This window comes from Ruditapes philippinarum, unplaced genomic scaffold (assembly GCF_026571515.1).
Source record: "Ruditapes philippinarum isolate M1 unplaced genomic scaffold, ASM2657151v2 ctg12991_1_1_1_1, whole genome shotgun sequence".
In the NCBI taxonomy this organism is placed as follows: domain Eukaryota; kingdom Metazoa; phylum Mollusca; class Bivalvia; order Venerida; family Veneridae; genus Ruditapes; species Ruditapes philippinarum.
In genome coordinates, this window is record NW_026853986.1 from 15394 (window position 1) to 27808 (window position 12415).

The 12415-nt window shown below is 32.4% G+C and overlaps 1 protein-coding gene across 3 annotated transcripts in view; it reads right to left on the minus strand.

Annotated features, from left to right (window-relative positions):
• The window catches only part of LOC132738621 (uncharacterized), a 40393-nt gene that overhangs the window by 15384 nt on the left and 12594 nt on the right, over window positions 1–12415 (minus strand). For 2 of the 3 annotated variants that reach the window (XM_060726178.1, XM_060726179.1), the window contains 11 exons: window positions 6746–6817; window positions 6215–6313; window positions 5709–5807; window positions 5183–5281; window positions 4677–4775; window positions 4118–4216; window positions 3573–3671; window positions 3028–3126; window positions 2522–2620; window positions 2187–2244; window positions 317–365 (listed from right to left, as the gene is read on the minus strand). In XM_060726178.1, the coding sequence (XP_060582161.1) occupies window positions 317–365; window positions 2187–2244; window positions 2522–2620; window positions 3028–3126; window positions 3573–3671; window positions 4118–4216; window positions 4677–4775; window positions 5183–5281; window positions 5709–5807; window positions 6215–6313; window positions 6746–6817 (971 nt within the window). The remainder of the gene's footprint in view (window positions 1–316; window positions 366–2186; window positions 2245–2521; window positions 2621–3027; window positions 3127–3572; window positions 3672–4117; window positions 4217–4676; window positions 4776–5182; window positions 5282–5708; window positions 5808–6214; window positions 6314–6745; window positions 6818–12415) is intronic. The other variant, XM_060726180.1, reaches the window with a different exon arrangement.

Below are 12415 nucleotides of genomic sequence, written 5' to 3' on the forward strand. Positions count from 1 at the left end.
GAATCGGATAAGACCTTCTTATCCGGAAACCTTTTCTTCTGGTCCGGACTAGTTCGGATTAGACAGGTTCCACTGTATCAATAAAACTTACACATTTTTAATGTTACTAGTATAATTTGTTAGACTGTTCCTGTTACTGCAGAAATATAATGACTGACACTTAGGTCAAAGTTGAGTAATAGTCAACAAATACTACATACAGACTTGGATTATCAATTATTCGAAGTAAACTTGTAGTCCCTGGCATTTCAAATAATCAAGGTTGAACTGTATATCAAAACGATACTTTCAGAATCTTCTTTTGCACATTACTCACCTTTTTCCAAACCTTTTTCTTTGAATGAGTCTGCTTGTCTGATACTTTCCTACAAATACAATTAAATACAATTAATGGCTTAATACAGTTACTAAAACTCTAAGAAATTTAATGAGGTGATATAGGCATTATGACATTTTTATCTAACGCTTATGTTAAATCAAATAAACAGCATGCCCATTCACGCACTACAGTGCGTAATTCACGCACAAAATTCTAGATGCACGCATAAAAATTGTAAGCAGGGGGTACATGCACGCAAAGTAAAATCGTCAGAATGAACGTTTGGGATAGCCTATGTACGCATAATTTTGCCTGGAGTCGCATCAAACGACCACAAATACGTCAGCGCGTGTCAGTCTATAGGTAGGCGGTCCTATGCACATCGACCCGTGAAGCGATTAGCCAATCAGCGATAACACTTTCAATCATTATCACGCAATAGAGATCAGACTAATGTATACACACGCTGTACATGTAATTACCAGATATAACACGAGGTGATAATTTAACATCTTTGATCAACAGTTGATTGGAAATAAGCAAATTTTACCGACAAAAGGATAAGAATATCGACTATTTACACCGCAAGTTTAAAGACTGTTTTCTCAAATTACAAATGAGTGTAATTTTGAATTATTCTCGAAATTTTCGGAACTTTCTAAGCAAAATTTTGCATTCGTTTCATTCTTGCAAAAACGTTCTATAAGAGTTTTAATAATTTAACATATTGTGCCGAAATGCCAGGACAACTAACCAAAATACACGTACGCTTTTCTTCGATCCGAAAATTGATCCCGAACATCGGCGATTTCACGTTCGCCGGAATTTCAGAAACCCTAAAATTTCGCAAAAATTCTCAGTTTCCAAGCCAAACATGAGAATGAATTGTACTTTTATTATTAAATCAGCTTTAAATCTTTAAATATCGATCTTCAATTTGCCCCCATTTTGAAGATATTTGCTAAAATAATTGTCGATCGGATGAATCTCTTAACACACTGTGTGAAGCTGTACACGATTTTCCTATTCATTCCGCTAAACGCTGCCTATATACATTTACGTTTTTTTTTTAACAAATATAAACATTTTGTCTATAGAGTGGACTTATTTAACCAGAATAAAATTTTATTTGGTATAAAGGTGAAAAAAAAGAAAACCAAACAAAAAACGATTTCCATGTGTTGATGCATTAAAATGAAATAATTTCATGAAAAATATTAACAAAACAAAACAATAATTATGCTATATTATACTACATTTATATAAAATGTTCTTACAAACAAAAACATGTTTAAACTTATGTGTACTCCCAGATTTTGAAATGTACCCCCAATTTTCAATGACAGGGGGTACATGTACCCCTACATTTAAAATTGAGTGGGCATGCTGATAGATGTCTGCAGTTCTATAACTATGAGTTTTGTGTTCATGCTCATCATTCAAAACAGTTAGTGTAAACTTCAAATCAGAAGAATACTTTGCACTAAACAAGATAAGTTTTTAGTGTCCAACTTTATTTGTCTTCCAATGGAAACGCTGTACTTCTTCAAAATTCTGTTCATAGTCGCATTCTGTTTTTTACAGTGCTTCATAGACCCGCGTTTGTAAAACTAGTCATTTGCATAAATTTGCACATGAGCAGCCGCTTTTGAATATCAATTAAGTAAAAAATGACATCAAAAGGTCAACCTACATTAATATTGCATTTATTGATAAAGGATATACGTGCATTTCAGATTTAAATCCACGTCTTTTGGTTTGTTAGGCAAAGTGTGTACCCACATTTTTTAAGCCAACCCACTTTAAAAAAAATCCAGTGGGCATGTCGAGAGAACACAAACTACTGAACAAGAAAAAAATGAATAACCTGTTATATTCAGTCTCTTGAATGACTGGTACTGCAGCACACTGTTGTTGTAGTGGAACTGTAAAATATAATAACAAACAAAAATTTCACATGTGAATTAACCTGTTAGCTTTTGCAATGTTAAAGTATTTATTCAACACAGAACATTTCATAAATATCTTCTTAAAATTTTTAACCATTTTACTGTTTATCAACACAAGTTCTTTCACTTTCACACTTTCTTTAGGCCGTAATCTATTAACTCTTGTTTTATCACAATAAAAAAAGTTGCCGTGCTAAAACATCAAATGCATTTCAAGACATTATCAAAAACTTTAAACAGAAATAATACATACTGATTTCCGAAATAGTTGTTGAGCAGGAGTCTTCATTATCTAACTCTAGTGATCCAATCTGATCCATGTTACATGTATCTTTAAAACTATGTTCCTTGTCTGAATCAGAGAATAAAATAAAGTACAATCCATTTTTGTAATAAACTTATAACAATTTTATGTCAGTATCAACTTCCAAATACAAGGCAAATATGGTTTCACCTAGAGCTGTCATTGATTCAGTGCATAGCATATCAACAATATATAGATATGATAATTATCGAATGACAAATATCAACAATACACTGATATATCGATAATTCTTTCATCATTAATTATCTGTGATTCATTTTCATACCTATTTTAAATGATTTCAGTAAAATACATGTTTTCTGTGATGCTGCTCAGTCATTATGCAATACATGCACAAAGGAGACCAAAAAGCAGGGAAATCAATGATGGAAGGCAAAAATTTATAATTTTAGATACCTTTTAAATCAAAAACTTTAAACAGAAATAATACATACTGATTTCCAAAATAGGTGTGGAGCAGGACTCTTCATTATCTAACTCTAGTGATCCAATCTGATCCATGTTACATGTATCTTTAAAACTATGTTCCTTGTCTGAATCAGAGAATAAAATAAAGTACAATCCATTTTTGTAATAAACTTATAACAATTTTATGTCAGTATCAACTTCCAAATACAAGGCAAATATGGTTTCACCTAGAGCTGTCATTGATTCTGTGCATAGCATATCAACAATATATAGATATGATAATTATCGAATGACAAATATCAACGATACACTGATATATCGATAATTTTTTCATCATTACTTATCTGTGATTCATTTTCATACCTATTTTAAATGATTTCAGTAAAATACATGTTCTATTTATACAGTTAGAAAAGAATTACATAAGACATGTTTTCTGTGATGCTGCTCAGTCATTACGCAATACATGCACAAAGGAGACCAAAAAGCAGGGAAATCAATGATGGAAGGCAAACATTTTTAATTTTAGATACCTTTTAAATCAAAAACTTTAAACAGAAATAATACATACTGATTTCCAAAATAGGTGTGGAGCAGGACTCTTCATTATCTAACTCTAGTGATCCAATCTGATCCATGTTACATGTATCTTTAAAACTATGTTCCTTGTCTGAATCAGAGAATAAAATAAAGTACAATCCATTTTTGTAATAAACTTATAACAATTTAATGTCAGTATCAACTTCCAAATACAAGGCAAATATGGTTTCACCTAGAGCTGTCATTGATTCAGTGCATAGCGTATCAACAATATATCGATATGATAATTATCGAATGACAAATATCAACAAAACACTGATATATCGATTATTTTTTCATCATTACTTATCTGTGATTCATTTTCATACCTATTTTAAATGATTTCAGTAAAACACATGTTCTATTTATACAGTTAGAAAAGAATTACATAAGACTTGTTTTCTGTGATGCTGCTCAGTCATTACGCAATACATGCACAAAGGATACCAAAAAGCAGGGAAATCAATGATGGAAGGCAAAAATTTATAATTTTAGATACCTTTTAAATCAAAAACTTTAAACAGAAATAATACATACTGATTTCCAAAATAGGTGTGGAGCAGGACTCTTCATTATCTAACTCTAGTGATCCAATCTGATCCATGTTACATGTATCTTTAAAACTATGTTCCTTGTCTGAATCAGAGAATAAAATAAAGTACAATCCATTTTTGTAATAAACTGAACTTAGAACCAATTAATAACAATTTAATGTCAGAATCAACTTCCAAATACAAGGCAAATATGGTTTCACCTAGAGCTGTCATTGATTCTGTGCATAGCATATCAACAATATATAGATATGATAATTATCGAATGACAAATATCAACGATACACTGATATATCGATAATTTTTTCATCATTAATTATCTGTGATTCATTTTCATACCTATTTTAAATGATTTCAGTAAAATACATGTTCTATTTATAGTTAGAAAAAAATTACATAAGACATGTTTTCTGTGATGCTGCTCAGTCATTATGCAATACATGCACAAAGGAGACAAAAAAGCAGGGAAATCAATGATGGAAGGCAAAAAATTGTAATTTTAGATACCTTTTAAATCAAAAACTTTAAACAGAAATAATACATACTGATTTCCAAAATAGATGTGGAGCAGGACTCTTCATTATCTAACTCTAGTGATCCAATCTGATCCATGTTACATGTATCTTTAAAACTATGTTCCTTGTCTGAATCAGAGAATAAAATAAAGTACAATCCATTTTTGTAATAAACTTATAACAATTTAATGTCAGTATCAACTTCCAAATACAAGGCAAATATGGTTTCACCTAGAGCTGTCATTGATTCTGTGCATAGCATATCAACAATATATAGATATGATAATTATCGAATGACAAATATCAACGAAACACTGATATATCGATAATTTTTTCATCATTAATTATCTGTGATTCATTTTCATACCTATTTTAAATGATTTCAGTAAAATACATGTTTTCTGTGATGCTGCTCAGTCATTATGCAATACATGCACAAAGGAGACAAAAAAGCAGGGAAATCAATGATGGAAGGCAAAAATTTATAATTTTAGATACCTTTTAAATCAAAAACTTTAAACAGAAATAATACATACTGATTTCCAAAATAGGTGTGGAGCAGGACTCTTCATTATCTAACTCTAGTGATCCAATCTGATCCATGTTACATGTATCTTTAAAACTATGTTCCTTGTCTGAATCAGAGAATAAAATAAAGTACAATCCATTTTTGTAAAGAACTTATAACAATTTTATGTCAGTATCAACTTCCAAATACAAGGCAAATATGGTTTCACCTAGAGCTGTCATTGATTCAGTGCATAGCATATCAACAATATATAGATATGAATCAACGATACACTGATATATCAATAATTTTTTCATCATTACTTATCTGTGATTCATTTTCATACCTATTTTAAATGATTTCAGTAAAATACATGTTCTATTTATACAGTTCGAAAAGAATAACATAAGACTTGATTTCTGTGATGCTGCTCAGTCATTACGCAATACATGCACAAAGGATACCAAAAAGCAGGGAAATCAATGATGGAAGGCAAAAATTTATAATTTTAGATACCTTTTAAATCAAAAACTTTAAACAGAAATAATACATACTGATTTCCAAAATAGGTGTGGAGCAGGACTCTTCATTATCTAACTCTAGTGATCCAATCTGATCCATGTTACATGTATCTTTAAAACTATGTTCCTTGTCTGAATCAGAGAATAAAATAAAGTACAATCCATTTTTGTAATAAACTTATAACAATTTAATGTCAGTATCAACTTCCAAATACAAGGCAAATATGGTTTCACCTAGAGCTGTCATTGATTCAGTGCATAGCATATCAACAATATAAGGATATGATAATTATTGAATGACAAATATCAACAATACACTGATAAATCGATTATTTTTTCATCATTCATAATCTGTGATTCATTTTCATACCTATTTTAAATGATTTCAGTAAAATACATGTTTTCTGTGATGCTGCTCAGTCATTACGCAATACATGCAGAAAGGAGACCAAAAAGCAGGGAAATCAATGATGGAAGGCAAAAATTTATAATTTTAGATACCTTTTAAATCAAAAACTTTAAACAGAAATAATACATACTGATTTCCAAAATAGGTGTGGAGCAGGACTCTTCATTATCTAACTCTAGTGATCCAATCTGATCCATGTTACATGTATCTTTAAAACTATGTTCCTTGTCTGAATCAGAGAATAAAATAAAGTACAATCCATTTTTGTAATAAACTTATAACAATTTTATGTCAGTATCAACTTCCAAATACAAGGCAAATATGGTTTCACCTAGAGCTGTCATTGATTCAGTGCATAGCGTATCAACAATATATAGATATGAATCAACGATACACTGATATATCAATAATTTTTTCGTCATTACTTATCTGCGATTCATTTTCATACCTATTTTAAACTATTTCAGTAAAATACATGTTCTATTCATACAGTTAGGAAAGAAATACATAAGACTTGTTTTCTGTGATGCTGCTTACGCAAAGCATGCACAAAGGAGACCAAAAAGTAAGCAAATCAATGATAGAGAAATTTATAAATTTTAGCTACACTTTTAATCAGAGGCATTAACATAATATAGAAAGTTTTATCAAGGATACAAACCTTCCCATGTATCACTTTCACTATCTGACACTTCAGATTCTTTGTTCACATCAAATGGGTCTGAATCTGAATCTGATAAAAACAATCACAATAATTCTATCTCAAGTCTAAATTCAATAAATGCATATTTTTATTAACATGACTATTCAGTTGTGACATTAAAATAATTATCAAGATGCTTCCAAATCAGTCTATGTATTATCACTAACTTTTATACAAATTAAGGCAAACATTAGCAACCATTCTGTTTTAAACAGATATGACATACATGTCTTGACATTTGAGGTATTATATATATGATTCTTATGTGTAACTTACTGTCTTACCTTGCTTAAAGTATGTCAACACAAAAATGCTTGAAAACACAAACTATACTAGGGGGCAAAATTGGCCCCAGGTAGCTCACCCGTGTACAAAATGATAATGGAGTAAAAAATAAAAACTGGCCTTAAACCTAGGTAAACTGATACCAATTGTCTATTATGCATTTGGAACTGTGCAAATTGTTCACTAATTCATAGATGTATATCAAACATATGTTAAATCAAGTGACTCTGAATCAGGGTCAGTACTGTCCCTGGGGCCATAATTCGAACGATCTTGGTAGAGGTTACCTAGAGGATAGTACACACCAAATATCTAAGCTCTAAGTCAAATTTTACACAATGTTTAATGCTTATAAAATATATTGTCATTGAAATAAATGAATGCAATTGTCTCTCATAATAAATTAATTATGAATGCACTGACTGTTTGCAAACTTGTTTGCTTCTCAATATCTAATCTATACTATGCTAATCTTTTAGTTTCAGCAAAGAAAGTTATTGAAATCTATGAACTGAATATGTCTATAATTTCCATAAAAGAATGAATAAGCTATGTATTTAAGTAGTTTAAGCTTAATGAGGGTCCATCCGCCCGCGAGGGCACAAAATGCAGCTTGCACTGTCGAGTACGGACCTACAAACTGCAAGGGTTTTTTTGTTTTTTTATTGACATTATATATTCATATTGTGACCTATAGTGTGAGACTTTTAAACATATCTACTTTGTGTGAAGTCAAAACATTTCTACTTTATATTTACAAAGAGACTTGTAACAAATATCAATATTTTCTTAATATCAAATTTGAACATAGTATATATTTAATATAAAATATAATTTTTTTTGCTCCCCTAAATCAGGTAGACATAAGTTGGCATTTTTTGTGAATGCCTTTGACCTATGATAGGCCACTGTGTTGAATGAGAACATTAATTGCAGGGCCAAAAAACACTTTTTGTACAGGCAGAATATAGGCTGCTTCCCCCACCAAACTAGCCTCTTTTTTTCCCCCAGTTTGGTCCTCAAAATTCCCCAGTCTTTTGAATTTACCCATAAAATTTAGAACAAAATTAAATGATGGTGTTGAATTAAGGTCTTTTACTGCCTTATTAGTATTTCCCAGTGCCTTTTGCTCTTCGATTTTGAAGAATTTGTTAAAAGTTTGAATTATATTTGAGGCCTCTTTTCCCAAAGTTTGCCAAAATCATGCTATTTTCCCCAAGAAAAAGGCTGAGGCCCCTTCCCCAAAGCTGGTGTTTTGGCCCTGCATTGTAACAGTAACATAACTTTAACTAAATTTACCAAACAATCAAGAGCAACAAAAGTTGCTCCATATCAGATATGTATTCAAGATTCAAACCTTATAATTTCAACAAGAATAGTCTTAAAGATTTCAATATTAATTTTTTCCTCATTGACCTTCTAAAGTCAATTAAGAAATAACATCAGCAGGCCTTTCTTCCCCTATACCACAGGTCTGAATATCGGCCCCATTCCCAATCCAAATTAAAGTTTTTTTCCCATAAAAAAAAAACCAAAACATTCCCAATCTAGAAGTCCAGTGATTTTTTTTTCCAATTTTCAAAACAAAGGTAATAGCGACCTTGAACTTTGACCGTGTGACCCCAAAATCAATAGGGGTGTTCAAACCAATATAGACAATCATCCTATGATGTTTCAACAAATAGTTTTTTGTTTTGTTTGTTTGTTTCATTTTACGCCTTTTTCCAACAGTATTTCAGTCATATAGGCGGGTAGTTTCCTAACCATTGTTCCTGGAGAGTTACACCAGTACTAGCCAAATAGAAATTAAGTTATGTTCTGGAAACTGTTTTCAGTATTACAGTAATAGTGACCTTGACCATTGACCTTGTGACACCAAAGTCAATAGGGGTATTCTATCCAATATGGACATCACACTGAATTTTTTAAAGTGTGACCATCGGAGAAAGATATATCCATTTTTATATATGAAGTCATTCTGTTGCCTTTAAGCACATTGCTTGTTATGAATTGTGATAAATTTTTACAGCAGTTGAAAAAAGGTGAATATGAATTTCAAAAGCAAGTGTCTTTTTTTATATATATATAATTTGCATGATACAGAATGAAAACACACAAGGAATGGACAACGTCAGTAAAATACATAATTAGGTAGTTTTGTTTATATATTAGAACAAGAGCGATCAGTAATCACATGTGTCGCCTCATGATGGCCAATTTCATGTTGGGACAAAGTTTGTGACAGACAGACAGACGGACAGTGCACAACTAGACTTGGTACTGATCATTCCTGTAAAGTTTGGATAAAATTGCACAAGTAGTTTATGAGGAGTAGTCCGGACAAGCTTTTGCGTATCTGGCAACACACAGAAAAAACACCTTTTTATTAAAGGGCCATAACTCGGCCAAAAATCATTCAACCGGAAAACCCGTGCAAAATGCGCAAGGACTTGAGCTACAGATCAATCCTGTAAAGTTTCATTGAAATTGCTTTAGTGGTATAAGAGAAGTAGTCCGGACAAACTTTAAAAATAAAAATTATTAAAGGGCGATAACTCTGACAAAAATCATTGAACCTGAAAATGCTGATTATATGCACAACTACCCTTGGTACTGATCATTCCTGTAAAGTTTAGATGAAATTGCACAAGTAGATTATGAGGAGTAGTCCGGACAAGCTTTTGTGTATCTGGCAACACACAGAAAAATACACCTTTTTTATCAAAGGGCCATAACTCTGCCAAAAATCATTCAACCGGAAAACCCTTGCAATATGCGCAAGGACTTGAGCTACAGATCAATCCTGTCAAGTTTCATTGAAATTGCTTTAGTGGTATAAGAGAAGTAGTCCGGACAAACTTTAAAATTAAAAATTATTAAAGGGCCATAACTCTGCCAAAAATCATTGAACCGGAAAATGCTGACAATATGCACAACTAGACTTGGTACTGATCATTCCTGTAAAGTTTGGATGAAATTGCACCATTAGTTTATGAGGAGTAGTCCGGACAAGTTTTGTGACGGACAGACGGACGGACTGACGGACAGACAGACGACAGAGAAGTGATCCCTATATGTCGCCACTACTCCGTAGAGGCGACACAAAAAGAACAGCCACATAAACATGTAGTCCTTTAACAATGTTTGTTGGCTAATACCAATGTTTTTTCTCCTTCTTTGTCTGATAAAAATACAAGTGATGATAGCAATTCTGTTTACACTAAATTTTAAGATTTATAAAACAACATAAAAAATTCTTCATAAGAGACATCAGGGATCAGGTGCAATCAAAGATAAACTAGAACTGCCACTATCATGGCATGAATACCCCCGCATACCACTTTGTCAGAATCAACATTGGCCATTTAGAGCTCAAGGACAACCTCCCTGCCAAATCTGAGGTTACTAAGCCAGTGCATTGCTAAGTTATGCTTCAAATTTAAAATTGTCAAAATCAATACATTGCGGACAGGACATACTCTAGCAATTGAGAAGAAAAGCTTTTTTTTTGTCAAGGTCCCTGTGACCTTGACCTTTGACCCAGTGACCTCAAAATCAATAGGGATCACCTTATAGTCATGACCAACATCCATGCCAAATATGAAGACTGTGGGTCAAAGGAATCTAAAGTCATTGGGCAGACAAACTTTTTGAAGTCAAAGTCCCTGTGACCTTGACCTTTGACCTGGTGACCTCAAAATAAATAGGGGTCATCTACTAATCATGACTAACCTCCATTCCAAATATGAAGACTGTGGGTCAAAGGAATCTTAAGTTATTGGGCGGACAAGCTTTTTGAAGTCAAGGTCCCTGTGACCTTGACCTTTGACATGGTGACCTCAAAATCGATAGGGGTCATCTACTAATCATGACTAACCTCCATGCCAAATATGAAGACTGTGGGTCAAAGGAATCTTAAGTTATTGGGCGGACAAGCTTTTTGAAGTCATGTCCCCTGTGACCTTGACCTTTGATCTAGTGTCATCTACTAATCATGACTAACCTCCATGCCAAATATGAAGACTGTGGGTCAAAGGAATCTTAAGTTATTGGGCGGACAAGTCTTTTTGAAGTCAAGTCCCTGTGACCTTGACCTTTGATCTAGTGACCTCAAAATCAATAGGGGTCATCTACTAATCATGACTAACCTCCATGCCAAATATGAAGACTAAGGGTCAAGGGAATCTAAAGTTATTGGGCGGACAAGAAAAAACGGACTGACAGCCTGACGGACGGCCTGACGGACAGACAAGCTGATTCCAGTACACCCCCCTTACAACTTTGTTGTGCGGGGGTATAAAAATATTTAATTTTGTTTTCTTTGTTCAATGATCTCCATGTTTGTTTTGTTGGGAAGGTCATGTGCGGACTTTTCTCAGGCATACCTCAGCAGGAGTAGAACCACCAATATTCCAAAGATAGCTGGATAGCTTCGAAACATGAAGGAATCCAAACAGCAGTGAGAAAAAAAAGTGATTCAAAGTCAATGACACTAACCACTCAGGCACCCCCAAACATTGTGATACTCTGTGCAAAATTAAGACTGGAAAATGGCATGGAAACTAGTTTGGAACACCTTTATACATGTAAATAGCAAATTATTTTGATTAAAATAAATTTTCAAGGTCAGGAAAAATATTTGAATTAACCCTTAAACTAATTTTCTCTAGATATTTTATTTACTTTCTTGATTTAATGTCATTTCAATTAAGCAAATGAGCTTTTATGAAAAATTAAATCTGTCTGATCATAACCTATTGAAGTATGTTAATATTATTCCTGATTTTTTTTCTAACACCCTTCTTAAAATGGGACAAGATGTATAAACAAGAGATCCATGATAACCCTAAAACACTCACCAGGACCTCATTGCTGAAGTTTTATGATAAAAATTGTTTAGTATTTATTTCTATAAATAATTATATAAATTTATTTCATGCTTTCCAGTGTTTTACTGGAATATATCAGATGATTATATTCTGAATTTCTGATAAACCACTAGTGAAATTTATAAAATATAATTTTCACTGTAGCTGGACTATAATTGAATGGGGATGAAAACAAAACCATAAATAAATGGAATAACAGGCAGAAATAAATTCCGTAAATGTTGCTTCTTTAGGAAAAGAAAATTTGTCGCCATACACCATGTTAAATAAGTTACAAAATTAGGGGAATGCCCGACATTACGCGGCAAAATCATTAAAGAATATTGTAAATCCCTTAAAAATAGCATGAAATAAAAAGAAAATTTATTTTTTTTACATATAAGATTCATGAACACCAGCTATTCTATTTTCACTTGTCAAAATATTGCTCAATATTCACTCAGTGAAATATATT